Here is a 17,894-nt window from a genome sequence, read left to right on the forward strand (position 1 = left end):
TTTAAAGATGTGTGACGTCAGACTTCAGGCAGTTGCCTCGCTAGGTAGCGCCAGTATGCAAGCGCGCTGGCGAAGGAGCAGAAAGAAATGCGCAGAAACGTATGCGCACAAGCACATTGATGTGTTGCCTGCGAGTGAGCTTTGCCGGGACATTTGATGTGACGTCATCGCCTACGGGAGCGTATGCCGTGACTTCAAAGTTCACGATTTACCGGTATTTTTTAAATCGATTTATCTCGGGATCTAGAAGTCGTAGGAGAAAAAGAAAAATTCCGTGGGTCCTCATTTTTCCTGCTCTATGACTTTGAAGCATCACCCAAGTAAGCGCAACTGTTCTATTGTTACCTTGATGGCTGGGTCCACAAAGTGAGTTTAAACTCAAAAGTTTAACTCTCGAATGAAGCAATCTGATTGGTTGATTTTTAAAAAATCAAGTGATACCCTCTCAGTTTTATAACCCTTATTTTCTCTATTATTTCTCCTACCAGGTGTCCGTGAATTGTTTGAGCAGGAACCTCCCCCACCACCAAGGAAGACTAGAGGAGAACTTATGAAAGACATTGATGCTGACTACTATGGTTATCGAGATGATGATGACGGGGTTCTGATACCTTTGGAGATGAAGGAAGAAAAACACAGTAAGTTTCTTAAAAAAAAAAAAAAAAATGGGTTGTACCATGAAAGGCCCATTTGAAGCATAGAAGAAAGACTTTTTGCCTCGCCAATTTTGTCAATCTCGATAAATATTAATAAACAATAAAATAGGTAATGTAGTACATAAGTGACTTTACAGATGACAGTTTACTCTCTTGGTGGTGCAGTGGTCAAAGTGCTTGCCTGGTAAACATGAAGGTATGGGCTCAATCCCAGCCAAGGCATGAAATTTCATATTCATTTGTTTGAGAATTTGACAACACAATAATAGAACTCAAAGGGTTAGGTGGTAGAAAATCCTTATGAACCTGCCCTAATGGTTACCTTTCACTTGAGAGTTCATTTTATTATAACTCTTTATGAGGTGCCAAGTAAGAAGGCAATTTGTACAAGAGAGAAACAGTCAGACTGAAAGTACATATATTGTGGAAAGATGGTACTTCACTACAACTGGCTGAAATTCATTTTCCAACACCCCGTTCCTTATTTCCCCCCGCATGGTGTGGTTGCAATACTAATTCAGGCAGATGAAGAATACGAGGAAAACTGATAAATATGATTATTTTAATCAAAATTTCACACTTTTCTCATTTCATGATTCAAATTTCAAAATCAAATATCAAAATCAAATCAAAATCAAAAATCAAAAGTAAACAAACGCACGTGTACTTTTTTTAAACTTTCGCGGATGTGAACGGATCTTTTTTAGTGCTGCTACGCTCGGATAAAGTTGGAATTAAAATTGTACACAAGTTACCACCGCGAAAATTTGAATTTTGAAATTGAAATTTTAAAAAATCGTTTTGCCCAAGTTTTGCCTGTTTTGCGACTTTTGCGTTTTGCCGACTTTTGCTGAATTTGCTGTCTGCCGTCTATGCCTGTCTTCCTGTTTTTTGAATTCGGGATAGATCTTTTTCATTTTCTCCAATGATACAACAGTTTTATTTATTGTAAAGTGAACCCATTACCCATTACTACTGCTGATCCTGCAGACCAACATCTAACAAAATGGTAAGTCAAAAAATGAAAGTGTTACATGCAATTCAAAGGTGTTATTTACATGTTTTCCACTCTTGTTTCTTCTAAAATTGCCCTCAAACTTCTTCAGGATACTGCCATGTTTGTCTGGGAGTGGAAAAGTCTGTTCAGGAAATTTCGGCTTCTGACATGGCATAGTGTTGTAGTGCTCTGCCCTGCCATAATGAGAAGGTTTCACAGCACTACAAGATGTCACAGACCAAGTAGCCATTCAATGTAGGTACTGTACCAGCATGAATGGAATGCTGTGTGGAATTGGATGATCCACAGTTTATTACGATCTACATAATATGTAATAATTGCAAATAATTATTTAGAAAAGAATCTTCACAAAATAAAATGAAATTTTTAAAAGACAATTGAGATTCAACATTTAACTAAAGAAAATTTGGTGAGCTTTCGGGAATACTCAGGTTCCCATTTTCAGACCAAGATCTCTCACAATACTCAGATTCCCATCGTCAGACCAAGATCTCTCGCAATACTCAGATTCCCATCGTCAGAGCAAGATCTCTTGCAATCTTGGTCTATTGATGGAATCTGATTATTCCTGAAAGCTCACCAAACTTTCTTTAGTTGAATGTCAAATCTCAATTGTCTTTTTTTTTATTATTATAATATGTAATATGTGCTCTTTTCTCCCTTGATATTGTCTAAATAAACTGTCAACTAATATTGAGCATTTATTTTCATATTTCAGGCTAGAAATGCAGAAAAGGCCATGTAAGTAATAACAATGTTTACATTATTTTCTGTTCACCTTGTAACTTTTACTCTGTAATGCTTAGCTGCAGAGACAGAGAAAAAATAATAAGGTATTGAAAAATAATAATACAAGAGGTAGGTACCTAAGCATTAGTTATTAAAATAATGCAGTCAGCAGAGATACGAGTATTTTGCACTTCACTTCCCAATGGTGATAATAACCATAGATGTGTGGGACTCTCTTTGTAAAGATACCTTTCTACAGATACATTTCTATAAATATAAATACGGCTCCTAGAAGAGATTCAAACCGTTGACCTGGACAAAAGTGGCAAATTGAAGAGTGATAATAAAATAATTATGTTATGTTTTATTTGTTTTTCAAATGATGGACAAAAGTTAAAATGATCGTTGTTGCTTCCTTAGAGTATAATACTGATAGGAGTAATAATAAGGGAGGACTCACCAGAGGATTTCAGCACACATAAACACTTGTCAACTCACACACTTCGACTGCCCCGAATCATGGAATATAGGTATATTTATAATATGTCTACTTCTGTCTTCTACCAATTTTTCTTTTATATTTATCTCGAGAAATTTCGTACTTACTAGGCAAACGTGTGTCGAAGAATTTTATTAGTCCCAGCAAAGGGTAATGGAATTTTGAAGGGGGAAAGCTTATCCAAGCAAAAGACGAAGTAATAGGTTCTTATAATTGAAAGAGATAAAACATCTCGGAGACAGACAGGATTATCCGCTGTCTAAAGTGGATGATTTATGTCTATTATAAGGATAAATACAATCTAAATGAGAGTGTTCCCACTACACACGACACGATTTTTTTCCGTACGACACAAAATGTCCTGTAGGCAATCTATACACGAAGGAAAAGATTGAGACATTTGCATGTGGGGATTTGAAAGATAACAGAGAATGACAAGAAATTACGAGGTGAAAGAGAAGGTAACAAGATATTATGATAAGATGCAATAATGAGATTAAATTTGAGCATCACGTGGTGGTGTAATGGTTTGAATTAGGATAATGTTATTATAACACGTGAGAGCTACGGTTGCCGTGAATTCCCCAACCGTATCATTCTTGTAGTATCATTTACTTTTTGTTACTTTCCTTATCCTTAAAAAAAAGTTATAATATCATTTTCCTTATTTCTGTTTTTTACCTCAATATTTTTCACGCTTGTTGACTTTTGTCTTGAAGACTTTGAATAAAAAAATAGAAAGTTTGGTAAGATGTTGGATTAAAAAGAAAGAAGATGAAGAAGAAAAAACCGAATACCTTGATAACCTTTTATCAGACATTCAGACGGAACCAAAACTCACCAAAGTGAGTAGGTAACTACATCTAATAAAATAATTATGTTATGTTTTATTTGTTTTTCAAATGATGGACAAAAGTTAAAATGATCGTTGTTGCTTCCTTAGAGTATAATATTGATAGGAGTAATAATAAGGGAGGACTCACCAGAGGATTTCAGCACACAAAAACACTTGTCAACTCACACACTTCAACTGCCCCGAATCATGGGTCTGTCACATCCAAGAGCTCCCAGAACTGCTGACATCACTATTGTGTCAATCTATTGTTTTGCAAGTTACTGGGTAGCTCCAGTGACACAATTAGGTAATATTGAAAATCTGTTTTCTTTAGTTTTATTTTTCCCATCATTTTATGGATTGATCATTTTTATTAATCATTCTTATTTTAATAGGACCACCCTGGCCAGATGGAGAGCAGCTCATGAACACACAGACCAAGTGAAAGACAGAAGGCCTTATCTAGCATCAGAGTGTAAAAGTTTACCTGCTGCTGAAAAATGGAGGTCTCAAATTATTAGAGAAATCTCACGGAAAGTTGCCCAGATTCAAAATGGTTGGTATTTTTTTTTTTTTCTTTTTTCCTTTCTACTATGTATACCTATTTATGGAGAAATAAATTTAAAAAAAAGTCTATTGATTTTTTTACCTGTGTTAATTCTCACCCTCACAGTTAAAATTTGTTTCTTACAAGCCTTCATAACAATTCTCATATCAACATTATTTTATGTTCTATTTCCAGCTGGTCTTGGAGAATTCCGAATTCGTGATCTCAATGATGAAATAAACAAACTATTGAGAGAGAAAAGTCATTGGGAGGCTCAAATCAAAGAACTGGATGGGCCCGATTATGCAAGGGTGGGGCCTCGTATGTTGGATCACGATGGCAAAGAAGTTCCTGGCAATAGAGGATATAAATACTTTGGTGCTGCCAAAGACTTGCCAGGTAATATTTTGATTTAATTTATAAATATATGCATAAGTACTGCTTTATTTAGACTGTCAGTTTAGAACAAGTTGTTCCATTATACCAACAGTTTCAACCTAGGAAGAGTCACAACATGTCGGAAGTACTTTCTGTACAATTCTCATGTAGGTAGTTATTTTACAATATTAATTCTTTGAATGGAGCAGTTGCAAATGGGTAAAAATTATTAATAAGTGGTCGATTCCTACGTAAAAAGTAGTGAAAAATGCAAATCAGAGGTCAAAACTTCGAAAAAAATAACTGTAAAAGGTCGAAAATTCGATTTTCATTTTCCGTTCTAATGAAAGAGTTCAAAGATGTGTGACGTCAGACTTCAGGCAGATGCCTCGCTAGGTAGCGCCAGTATGCAAGCGCGCTTGCGGAGGAGCAGAAAGAAATGCGCAGAAACGTATGCGCACAAGCACATTAATGTGTTGCCTGCGAGGGAGCTTTGCACTCTTCCCTGTTGCCCTGCGAAAAATTCCCTGATGATAAGTTATTTAGGGGTGTGGAAAAATTAAAGTTATAAATGTCCCTCCCTCGTGCATTTTCGAATGTATTTTCAAGAGCGAAGGGAGATTGCACAATATTTTGTGCGAGAATTTTTGAGGAAAGTTTTTTTTTACGTCTTTACTACAAAGTTTAAGTGAATTTTCTTCTGCGATGGATAATACATTCGAGTAGTCTTATGGCCGGGGCCATAATCAGTTTTTTTTTTTTTTTTTTTTAAGGGTTTGATAGAGGGAACTGCAACCGCCATGGTCTTATCGTCCCTAAAGCGAAGAGAGAAGGAAGACAGGATAGCAGAAAGCCAGTCGTTTCGAAAACGAACCCTATCCGTTTCAGATAAAATTCACCCCGGGCTGGAATCGAATCCGCGATCTGGCGCTTACATGAAGGCAGACGCGCTACGCGCCAAGCTTACCTGTTTACTTTTCCAAATGCTAGTGAAATTTAAAGACAAATTGATTTGTCGGGTGGTCCCATGGTTCTTGCGTCTAGTTTAGCCTCAGAAGTCTGAACTCATTTCGTACCTACTACTTGATGGTTTTTGCATTTTGCACCAAGTAATCCCAAGTCTTAAAAGCTCGATGTTATTTCCTAATGCGGTAAAGATGGTGCGGTCTTAAGTTGAAAACTAACTTTAACAGGCCAAAAGTCCTCTTAAAGAAAAGCAGTTATGAAAAAAAGTGAAGATAAAAAAATCCCCCAGATAATCTATTAATACTCGGGAAAACATACTTTGCTGGTGGGGGTAAAAAAAGTAGATTTTCCTGCAAGGTTGCAGTTTTTTCTCTCGTTTTAATAACATCATTATCCTCTTTTCCCTGTTTACTTTCCTCGTTCAGTCTTCGCAGAAACGTGAGCTTGTTTCCCAATGAGCTCCTGTCTAAATAAAGAGATCCTCTTACCTCGCTAGTAATGCTCCTGTCTAAATAAAGAGATCCACTTACCTCACTAGTAATTCTTGCGGTAAAATGTGGTGTTTACATTGGCATATTTGAACTCGTAATGCCAGCCGCTCACGCTCAGACCGTATGACATTTGGAACGTGTATGGTGGCTAAAGCTTCAGATCTATATCTGTCCGACCGTCTGAGAATTGGGGAACGACATTTGTGACAAGTTTTTTTAGTAAGACGGACCTGTGTAGATCTGAAAGACAGACCTTGAACTTCGGATCTGGAGGTTGGTGGTTTGATTCCAATTCAAATCCCAAGATTTATCGAGGTGTATTAATTGAAGAACGACATTTGTCACAAGTCTTTAAGAAAGCTTAACACAATAAAAATTCCTACCATTTTCAACCTTTTCCTATAAAATAATCTCACACTTTTTCTAAGTAGGTCATTGAGATTCGAATTAATGACAGTAATGACTAAATGACAATGAATCTAGGACCTAGGTAGCTAATAAATAAAAACACAACCCAGCTCTTCATGATTTTCTAATACTATGAATTTCGTTTACTTAATGAGTATAAAGAATAATAAATAATTATGTAGTTAAATGTAACATCCACTTCTCAAATAGACTAGAAATTAAATAAAACTATTTTAATTTTACGAGGGATACCAAGAACTCATGTCGAAAGATGACTGTAGTAACCTTACCTAATGTTTCTAAGGTGCTCAAGAAATCGTCACATAGGTACTCTTACTATTTCCCGACAAAAAGTCTCCTTTCTTTGAAGTTGGAATTCAGGTCAGCGCTAAGGTGCTCAAGAAATCGTCACATAGGTACTCTTACTATTTCCCGATAAAAAGTCTCCTTTCTTTGAAGTTGGAATTCAGGTCAGCCATATTCATGCAAAAAATGGAAACCGTTCTTCATTTTCGTCAAATATCACGAACTTTTTTGAAAGCTTCTGAAATTAACAAGGATTACAAGGAACGTCAAATACAACAAAAGCTTCTGAAATTGAAGTTTTATTTTTGTCATTTTAGTCAGGTACCTAGTGTAAGTTTATCGTAAAAAGGTTTGGTATACCTCGTATTTGAATTATCAGTTAGAAGCTTTATACGAATGCATGGTCCAAAGAATTCAGGTGGATTTGTACGCAGCCATATTCATGCAAAAAATGGAAACCGTTCTTCATTTTCGTCAAATATCACGAACTTTTTTGAAAGCTTCTGAAATTAACAAGGAACGTCAAATACAACAAAAGCAAAAATTGAAGTTTTGTTTTTGTCATTTTAGTCGGGTACCTAGTGTAAGTTTATCGTCAAAAGGTTTGGTATACCTCGTATTTGAATTATCAGTTAGAAGCTTTATACGAATGCATGGTCCAAAGAATTCAGGTGGATTTGTACGTACCTACTTGGGTGTTTCACCACAACATCCACAACACGAGAGAAAAGTAATAACAGTCGTGTCAGTGTCGAGAAATAACAAAATACAAAATAGCCGACATGTGTGCAATGCAACTTAAATTGACCTGTAAAGCCTCTAATGAATGCATGAAAAGTAAACATAATAGTAATACATAATAAAAAATAATGAACATTGAATCATATTGCATCAATCCGGCCATTTCTTGAGACAAAAATAAAACAACTAAAAAATAAAATATTTTTTACTTACCTAAAGTTTACGCAGAAAAGGAAAAGTTAATAACTTTTTACTTTCTTTTCATTCAAACTAAACAAAACAAAAAGGTAACATTTGAAAATAGTTTAAACATAACACTAAAGGGTGTAATTTTGTTCGTTCCAGATTGTATCTCTGTTCTATTAACATTGCGCGTGGTTGGTATCCGGATGGGTGAACTTCTGGGCAAACAACCCCGGCTATAAAACTCACAGAGAAATCCACACCAACATCGTGGAAACTACTGTGAACAACTTTATATCCAACAATGTACTCAACCCCAAACCACCAGAAATCTCTGAAGATGAAAAAAGACTCCCACGTGTAACTAGAAGAACACTTGCACAGTTGAGATCTATATATGAATCGCCTAGATCCAAGAATTGAAGACAAATGTAACATTTGCAATGAGAGTCCGCACGACACCATCCATCTCTTCAATTGTCCATCAAAGCCCACACAACTCACACCTCTGGATCTATGGCTTAAACCAATTGATGTGGCAGAATTCCTAGGACTACCAAAACTACAGAAGGGGTTTGATTTCGTTTGACTTGGGCAATAGCTACAACATGTTCTATTATTCTTTGTCCTAAATCCATTTTGGTCTAGAATATTTCTAGGGTTTATGACGAATAAAAATAGTAGAAAATACACCATCTGGCAAATCATGTACCTAGGGACATGAGAAGCTTTTAGTCCCCCTAAAACTATAATAATAATATGGCCTAAAATCACCCCTATGTGTAACAGTACCTAATACTGGTCAAGTTTTTAGGGACCCAAATAAATCTAACGTATCTAAAATAATACCTATTATTTACATAACATTAACACTACCGATCTAATATGTAGAGATTCAAATCCAAGAGACAAAGCCAAAGCCTTGAGAAAGAACTCAAGTAGGTACCTCAACCATCCAGAATAAGAGAAGTGAGAGTTCACCTTCAGTGAGATAGACTCTATCTGATAGAGACATGAAGCGCTTGTTCTATTATTCTTTGTCCTAAATCCATTTTGGTCTAGAATATTTCTAGGGTTTATGACGAATAAAAATAGTAGAAAATACACCATCCGACATTTTTGGCAAATCATGTGCCAAGTGCCTAGGGACATGAGAAGCTTTTAGTCCCTCTAAAACTATAATAATAATAATATGGCCTAAAATCACCCCTATGTGTAACAGTACCTACTTAATACTGGTCAAGTTTTTAGTGACCCAAATAAATCTAACGTATCTAAAATAATACCTATTATTTACATAACATTAACACTACCGATCTAATATGTAGATGTAGAGATTCAAATCCAAGAGACAAAGCCTTGAGAAAGAACTCAAGTACCTCAACCATCCAGAATAAGAGAAGTGAGAGTTCACCTTCAGTGAGATAGAGACATGAAGCGCCTCTTGATTTGGCACCGGTATGGTTGGAATTAGAATTCGAAGGAAAGTAAAAATGAAAATTTGAGCTAATATTACAAAAGTGTCACCTGTGACTCACCACGCACCACCTAAAATAATACCTATTATTTACATAACATTAACACTACCGATCTAATATGTAGATGTAGAGATTCAAATCCAAGAGACAAAGCCAAAGTCTTGAGAAAGAACTCAAGTATACCTCAACCATCCAGAATAAGAGAAGTGAGAGTTCACAGTTCACCTTCAGTGAGCTAGAGACATGAAGCGCCTCTTGATTTGGCACCGGTATGGTTGGAATTGGAATTTGAAGGAAAGTAAAAATGAAAATTTGAGCTAATATTACAAAAGTGTCACCTGTGACTCACCACGCACCACATAACAAGTGACTAGTAGACCAGGTTCTCTCGCGGTGGTGTCAGCTGTTTCCTCTGCACTAACATCACTGTAGACTTGGTCTGAGTTGCCACACTCAGTTTGACCACGAGATCTGCAGAGAGGAGTTTCCTAGGCGTTGCATTACGTCACGCGGATGGTGCCAAACCAGTAGAGGGGGTAGAGGTGCCACAGGCTTTCAACTCGGTGAAAATCTCAGTGAAGAATCCAGGCTCTGCGTTAATGCGGAGCATGCTTGAAGACATATTGTTGACGATGTGCAGACAACGGTCCCAGAACTTTTCCTTGCAGTCCTCCACGAGGAAAGGTTTGAGTGGGTAGGAGATCTCGTTGCCCATGTACGAGTAGGAGAGATAGAGACATGTGAGGACAACTGCCTGCAGCTGGGACTCACTGTCTATCTTGTCACCATCTACAAGTTCGCGCACCAACATGTACACGAACACCACGTTGGCTGGGTTGATGAATGCCACATCCTGAAATGTGAAAAGGAGGAATGAGATCTCATGAGTAAAGGAACAATGTGCGAAGTCAATAGATATCCCAAGATTTTAAGTGACGGAAGGTTTTTGGTGACAAGCAACTCGCCTCCTTACATTAATCTCACTCAGCCTGAGTGGGACCGGGAAGAGCCAGCAAGCGATTGCCAAATGGTCGTCACCCATCCGGAGACCAACCACGCCCAACATAGCTTACGTCCAGTTATCCATAGGAAACTGGTGTATTCTACGTGCTTTCGCTGTTGGCTTATCACTAAATTTATTTAGTTGGAAGTTATAACGGGAACCGAAGTGTTATTGGTCACCCAGTGATCCCTGTACACTTTAACCCTCTTCATTTGTACCGTGTCAACTTATTGAAACTGCATATGTAATTATGTATGGACTAATTATGAGTGTTTTATGCTAGTATATTGTATAGAAATATTTTGAAAATCGGGTGTAAGGCCCGTCGCACATTGGAAGCGTAGACGCGCGACTCTTAGTGGCGCGTAGTCATGTCTATCTTGTCACCATCTACAAGTTCGCGCACCAACATGTACACGAACACCACGTTGGCTGGGTTGATGAATGCCACATCCTGAAACGTGAAAAGAAGGAATGAGATCTCATGAGTAAAGGAACAATGTGCGAAGTCAATAGATACTTTAAACTCTTTAAAGGATTACCGGTGAGCGATTTCCAACCAGTGGCCCACGAAGCTTTTAGGGTGGGTCTCTCGGGCTTGATTTTTGTTCTTTTGCTATGGGGTGGACTCCGAAAATGGAGTATCCACCCCCCATCCCCTCCAGAAAATCCTGGATACGGGCCTACTCCCCTGTGTATATGGCCCGCGAAGTACCTACCACTGTAGCATGTGGCCCGTATAGGTACATATATTCTTCATCTTTTTCTTCTAGTTCCATGTCCATTACTGAACGTTGGTAATCAAATTGGCCAATCTTATTGGATCTTGAACTATGGATAGTTCATATGGAAGTTGGAAATCCCTGTCCTCTATACCTACTCTTACCCAATACAAATATTACTCAATAAATCTACGTTTGTAAAGAACTTGTCCACTTTAAAAAAATAAAAAAATCCTCCTTCTGAGAAATTTATTTTATTACAATGGACATTACTTGGAATTTATACCTGTGTACTTGGAAACGAGTTGCAGTAAATTGTTCAGCACACACCTACCATCAAAAAGAATCACCAATATACGTACACCATCAAAATCACCCATAAAATTGACTTTTCATAATGTTAAGTCACATGTTTTAGGGAATGAGGGTTACATGTTATTTGAGGGTTTGAAAATATGCTTTCTGTTGGCTGAGAAGCACGCCATATTGCGCCCGCCAACAGCAAGGTCTGTTTAATTGAAGTGTCGTGTAATAACACCTCTCTAAATCTCCTGGGGGGAGAGAGAAAGAGAATAGGGATGCAAGAGAGAGAGAGAGAGAGAAGGGATGGGTGAGAGAGCATGGATGAGAGGATAGGGCGGAGGAGAGAGAGAGAGAGGGAGGGGAGAAGGAGGGATGCGTGAGAGAGAGAGAGAGAGAGAGAGAGAGGGAGAAAGAGAAGGCTAGGGATGTATGAGAGGAGAGAGAGAAAAGAAGGGATACATCAGAGATGAGAGAGAGAGAGAGAGACAGAGACAGACAGACAGACAGACAGACAGAGACGGAAACAGGACCCAATAATACTTTCCCTGGAGGCGATGAAGGAGAAAGAGGAGGGCAAGAGACGAAGAGAGAGAGAGGCAAACAGACAGAGAGAGAAAAAGGATGAATAGAATTGAAGAGAGAGAGAGAGAGGAGAGAAGGGTGAGAGTATGAATGAGAGGAGAGGGGGGGGAGAAAGGGTGTGAGTAAAGGCATCCAGACTCCTCTAACCCCCCCTCCCCTTCCCCTACACGTTTTTTAAGTGTTAATCAATAAAATATGTGACTTTTTTAACTTTGCTATTTTAAAAACTTGTCAAGGAACACTCCTAAAGCAAGTAGTATCTTCCCTCTTATAGACAGATTTTTGTAATGTCTCACGGACGCGCCTAAGATTTCAAAGTTCGTTTCTTAAGTGCTAATCAATTAAAATATGTGACTTGTTTTTACTTCGCGCCTTTTAAAACTTCACTAGGAACACTCCTTAAGCAAGTATCTTCCCTCTTATAAAAGGATTTTTGTAATGTCCCATTGACGCGCCTTATGCACAACTACCCCAGGTTAAAACTTACTTTGACTTCCCCATGGTGATTTTTTAATTTGGTAAGTTGTTGGTATACTGTGGACCTGGACCTGTTAACCCGTGATAGGTGGAGGGATGTTATATGACTGGTTCTTGGTTCTCTGGTCAGGGGCTTTTGGAGGTTGCTGGTGTGGTTGCAATACTAATTCAGGCAGATGAAGAATACGAGGAAAACTGATAAATATGATTATTTTAATCAAAATTTCACACTTTTTCTCATTTCATGATTCAAATTTCATATTTCAAATTTCAAAATCAAAATTAAATCAAAAGTAAACAAAGTGCCCTAATTGTTACCTTTCACTTAAGAGTTCATTTTATTATAACTCTTTATCAGGTGCCTTATTGCCCTCCGCGTTTGTCTCATTTCAGTAATCCAACAGAAGATAGCAGAATGGAAAGCCAAGAAGTTGAATCTAGATTCCACGAATAATATAGAGGCAGAAGAACCTGATGAGCCTGACATTTATGCTGTGGAGGGGGAAGCAGAGGTAAGTCCAAGTATTGTATTCCGAAATCCAAAGGACAAAGCGAAAAAAGTTGGTTCCCGCTGGGCATTGAACCCGGAATCTCCGGCGTACAAATCTAGTTTCATAACCAATCGGCCGTGTGAGGGAGGTTGCTGTTAATATGCATTTTTTTCTTTAATTAATTACACAGCATAAAGGTGTGTCCACACATTGTCGGAGATGAATCTATGTTATCGAGGCAGTGGACGGTTTCAGTCGACATCGATCGACGGCCGTTGACTACACTTGTGTGGACCGAACTAATTCGTTTTAAATTCGAAAGAAATATTATTATTATTTCAATAAAGGGCTTTACCTCTAGAATACCAGGTCGTTCAAGCCGAAATATTCTTTTATTCATACCATTTCGTTTCAGTCGGAGGAAGAAGGTGAGGACCCGAGCAAGAGCTCCAAGCAGCGTGATGACGAAGACGATGAAGTGTTGAGCAGTCAGCCTCGGTTTATAGCGCACGTATCTGTTCCCTCACAGAAAGAAGTAGAGCAAGCACTGCTCGAGAGGAAGAAACAACAACTGTTGGAAAAGTACGCCAGTCCTGCCATTAAACAGGAGCAGGAGAAAGCTAAACAATTCCTGGAAGAAACTGACAGCTAGCTGTGATCTACGGATGAGATTCCTGTAAATAACACTTTTGTATGTATTATGTTGTGACTGTCCATTTGTCCAATTTATGTTGCATGTTAATGTGTCATGGATTTGGGGAGCAGTCAAATGATAACGATCGAGGCTGAACAGCCAGTCACAGAATCAATCATTTGCGTGATGCAAATTTTTTGAACCCGGGTCTCCCGCGTGCAAGGCAAGCGCAGTGACCACTACGCCATTTGAGCTGACTATCACTCACTGTATTGAGTTTTTTCCCCACTAGAACTGAGTTAATTGTAAGAATCCTGGACGGAAATGGGTATTTAAGTATGCATTTAATACAAAGTTCGAAGCTTACCAATCCAAGATCACAAATAGTCACCTGTCTAGATGCTCTCAATGACCAACGTTACTTACCTCAACTTGGACAAAGAAAATTAATTTTATATTAATAAATGGACCCTTTTTTCCTAATTGTAAGAATCCTGGACGGAAATGGGTATGTAGCTTCGAAATTTGTATTAAAGTTCGAAGCTTACCAATCCGAGATCACAAATAGTCACCTGTTTAGATGCTCTCAATGACCAACGTTACTTAACCTCAACTTGGACAAAGAAAATTAATTTTATATTAATAAATGGACCCTTTTTTTCTACTCTTCAACTTTTAATTCCAGTTTAAGCATTGAGATGTTTGAGGGGTATTATCTATTTCTTAATAAATAGATATCAAAAGAAAGTGATTGATGTTCTTGAGAGTGAAGTTCTCTCTTTATCTCTCCCTCCCCCTCCCTACCTCTCTCTCTCTCCTTCTCCCTTTTCTTCCCTCTCTTATTTTCCTCCCCCTTTCTTTCCAGTTTAAGCATTGAGATGTTTGAGGGGTATTATCTATTTCTTAATAAATAGATATCAAAAGAAAGTGATTGATGTTCTTGAGAGTAAAGTTCTCTCTTTCTCTCTCCCTCCCCCTCCCTACCTCTCTCTCTCTCTCCCTCCTTCTCCCTTTTCTTCCCTCTCTTATTTTCCTCCCCCTTTCTCATTTCTCATTTTCCCTTATCTCGATGTTCTTCACATAATCAATGTTAAAATAAAGCATGCCTTCAGTTGATAGGATTTTTATATGTTTTCTATAAAATATAGGTATATTTATAATATGTCTACTTCTGTCTTCTACCAATTTTTCTTTTATATTTATCTCGAGAAATTTCGTACTTACTAGGCATGTGTTGTCGAAGAATTTTATTAGCCCCAGCAAAGGGTAATGGAATTTCGAAGAGGAATTTGAAGGAAAGTAAAAATGAAAATTTGAGCTAATATTACAAAAGTGTCACCTGTGACTCACCACGCACCACATAACAAGTGACTAGTAGACCAGGTTCTCTCGCGGTGGTGTCAGCTGTTTCCTCTGCACTAACATCACTGTAGACTTGGTCTGAGTTGCCACACTCAGTTTGACCACGAGATCTGCAGAGAGGAGTTTCCTAGGCGTTGCATTACGTCACGCGGATGGTGCCAAACCAGTAGAGGGGGTAGAGGTGCCACAGGCTTTCAACTCGGTGAAAATCTCAGTGAAGAATCCAGGCTCTGCGTTAATGCGGAGCATGCTTGAAGACATATTGTTGACGATGTGCAGACAACGGTCCCAGAACTTTTCCTTGCAGTCCTCCACGAGGAAAGGTTTGAGTGGGTAGGAGATCTCGTTGCCCATGTACGAGTAGGAGAGATAGAGACATGTGAGGACAACTGCCTGCAGCTGGGACTCACTGTCTATCTTGTCACCATCTACAAGTTCGCGCACCAACATGTACACGAACACCACGTTGGCTGGGTTGATGAATGCCACATCCTGAAATGTGAAAAGGAGGAATGAGATCTCATGAGTAAAGGAACAATGTGCGAAGTCAATAGATACTTTAAAGGATTACCGGTGAGCGATTTCCAACCAGTGGCCCACGAAGCTTTTAGGGTGGGTCTCTCGGGCTTGATTTTTGTTCTTTTGCTATGGGGTGGACTCCGAAAATGGAGTATCCACCCCCCATCCCCTCCAGAAAATCCTGGATACGGGCCTACTCCCCTGTGTATATGGCCCGCGAAGTACCTACCACTGTAGCATGTGGCCCGTATAGGTACATATATTCTTCATCTTTTTCTTCTAGTTCCATGTCCATTACTGAACGTTGGTAATCAAATTGGCCAATCTTATTGGATCTTGAACTATGGATAGTTCATATGGAAGTTGGAAATCCCTGTCCTCTATACCTACTCTTACCCAATACAAATATTACTCAATAAATCTACGTATATGTACATATAAACGATAAACCGAAATTTCATGTGATGGTGGAAAATTTCTCGTCACGTTGCGTTGGCGTTGTATCACATTTTTCCATTGAGAAAAAAGAGATTGTCACATTTTTTCGTGATATTTGTCGTGACAATCAATACCCGTCGTAATAGATGCAAATTATGAACGGAAATTTTTTCCAGTGAAGCCAAAAACAGATGTGAAAACCCTGCTTAAACACGTGAACGTGATGGGTGTTCTGCACAGAACATACAACAGGTGATATACCATATACCTACATACTGTTAGTACAAGATTCCCCTACACCCCCACCCTTTTCTTCACAGCAAACCCTTACCCTTGTACAGAGGGGTTGCATTTGGCAAGACACACGGTAGGGGTCGGACTTAAGCTTTCCTCAGGGAATAAGAACCTCTGACTCATACGCCACTATCAGAATTTAAAAGTTACTTTTTCAAACAAAACCCTCTTTCCCTTTTTCAACAAACCCTTCTTCCCTCTTGCCCTGTGAAAAATTCCCTCCTTCCCTTTTTTAACAACCCCTCTTCCCTGTTGCCCTGCGAAAAATTCCCTGATGATAAGTTATTTAGGGGTGTGGAAAAATTAAAGTTATAAATGTCCCTCCCTCGTGCATTTTCGAATGTATTTTCAAGAGCGAAGGGAGATTGCACAATATTTTGTGCGAGAATTTTTGAGGAAAGTTTTTTTTTACGTCTTTACTACAAAGTTTAAGTGAATTTTCTTCTGCGATGGATAATACATTGTATCCGATGTATCGTAATCAAAAACATCGATGTTCGATATTATCGGGATTTCGATGTTTTTCGGATTTTCGGTATTATAGCTTAGGGCTTAGGGATCCACTCAATACCTACACAGTCTATACAGTATGTCTCAAAAGTCCTTGTTTAATTTAAACCTTCAGAGTTTAAAAATAATTATCTATCATATTAAGCTATTCAAAATTTCAAACTCACAAAAATATTGTAAAATATGAAGCGGGACAAAATAATGTAAACAAAAGAAAGTCCTTTCCACAGACTTTTTCTAATAATACCACAGACTTATCTGTGGTCTTCAAAAACATCGAACATCGAAAAATAAAACATCGATGTTCGATGTTTCCATCGAAAGAAAAACATCGATGTTGACATCGATGTTTTTGTTCCGATGTATCGATGTTTTGAAAACATCGATGTCGATGTCCCAACCCTAGTACAAGAGTACCCACTTTGTCTACCAGTGAGGGTGCTTCGAGGTTCCGTCAAGGCCCGGGGATAGCAGCTTAACTCCATACATAAAAAGCCCACTCCGAGGCTTAGGTGTAGGGGCGTACAGCCCTAAAGGACGGGTTAAGCTACTACGAATCTACGAAGCCCACTTTGTCTGGCTGGGGTGTACGGTAAACAGAGATTAGACCAGCTTAGTCCGGCTGAAGGACTTTCAACAGGGAGTAGACCAGCTTAGTACGACTGGGGGACTTAAAACAGGGAGTATACCAGCCCAAGTTCCCCTTGCTAAGGATAAGTATAGCAAAGGTTGAGTGCGAAGGGCATCGGCTTGTAAAATTTGTAGCCAAAAGCAAATGTCAGCCCAAAGCAATCAACCTAGTTAGGGCTGATTGAGAGGCTAACAAAACCAATTTTGTCAAACTTTTAAAACTAATGAAAAAGAACTGATTATGTACCTAGTAACTCAAAGCGCTTTAACTCCAACCAGTTTACTGAGTCTCTGAGCAAAAAATCAACAGGTTACTAAAAAGTCAGCCTTTTAATTCCCCGTGAACTGTTTACCTTCCACCTTCACCTGACTCTTGAGTTTTTCCGACGTGGGTTGATGAATACAGCCTATACGTATTATCATAATAAACAAAGGTTCTTGTTTACTTATTATTATTACTTTCTATTTTTGTATTGAGGTCCTGTTGAAGTGTTGAACCCTATCAGTCACAGTGATGATCTACCGTCACATGTCAATAGAGAGGATCCTTCCGTATCTTCATGACTTCCGCTTCGTTTGTTTGTGCGCAAGCGTTTCTGCGCATTTTGACGTGAAATTTTTTTTTTGAAGACCTAAAACTTTTTCATTAGAACGGCAATTAAAAATTAAATTTTCGACCTTTTAAAGTTACTTT

At 38.5% G+C, this 17,894-nt stretch overlaps 3 protein-coding genes across 3 annotated transcripts in view; 1 reads left to right on the forward strand and 2 right to left on the reverse strand.

Annotated features, from left to right (window-relative positions):
* The window catches only part of LOC103524231 (something about silencing protein 10), a 16,677-nt gene extending 4,063 nt beyond the window's left edge, over positions 1-12,614 (reverse strand). Inside the window, exon 1 of the mRNA XM_026833336.1 lies at positions 12,395-12,614. The gene's annotated coding sequence lies outside the window, so the exon portion shown is untranslated. The remainder of the gene's footprint in view (positions 1-12,394) is intronic.
* On the forward strand, positions 1,453-13,888 carry LOC103524232 (pre-mRNA-splicing factor ISY1 homolog). The gene is made up of 6 exons (XM_026833337.1): positions 1,453-1,665; positions 2,393-2,415; positions 4,133-4,293; positions 4,480-4,683; positions 12,716-12,834; positions 13,229-13,888. The coding sequence occupies exons 1-6, from the start codon at positions 1,663-1,665 to the stop codon at positions 13,463-13,465; spliced, it is 747 nt and encodes a 248-aa protein (XP_026689138.1). The 5' UTR covers positions 1,453-1,662; the 3' UTR covers positions 13,466-13,888.
* Positions 13,889-14,818: 930 nt separating this feature from the next.
* On the reverse strand, positions 14,819-15,259 carry LOC103524233 (cyclin-dependent kinase 5 activator 1-like). Its single transcript, XM_026833338.1, has 2 exons — positions 14,974-15,259; positions 14,819-14,919 (listed from the first exon to the last, which is right to left on the reverse strand). The coding sequence occupies exons 1-2, from the start codon at positions 15,257-15,259 to the stop codon at positions 14,819-14,821; spliced, it is 387 nt and encodes a 128-aa protein (XP_026689139.1).
* Between the last annotated feature and the right edge of the window lie 2,635 nt (positions 15,260-17,894).

This window comes from Diaphorina citri, unplaced genomic scaffold (assembly GCF_000475195.1).
Source record: "Diaphorina citri unplaced genomic scaffold, Diaci psyllid genome assembly version 1.1 scaffold89, whole genome shotgun sequence".
Classification (NCBI taxonomy): Eukaryota; Metazoa; Arthropoda; class Insecta; order Hemiptera; family Psyllidae; genus Diaphorina; species Diaphorina citri.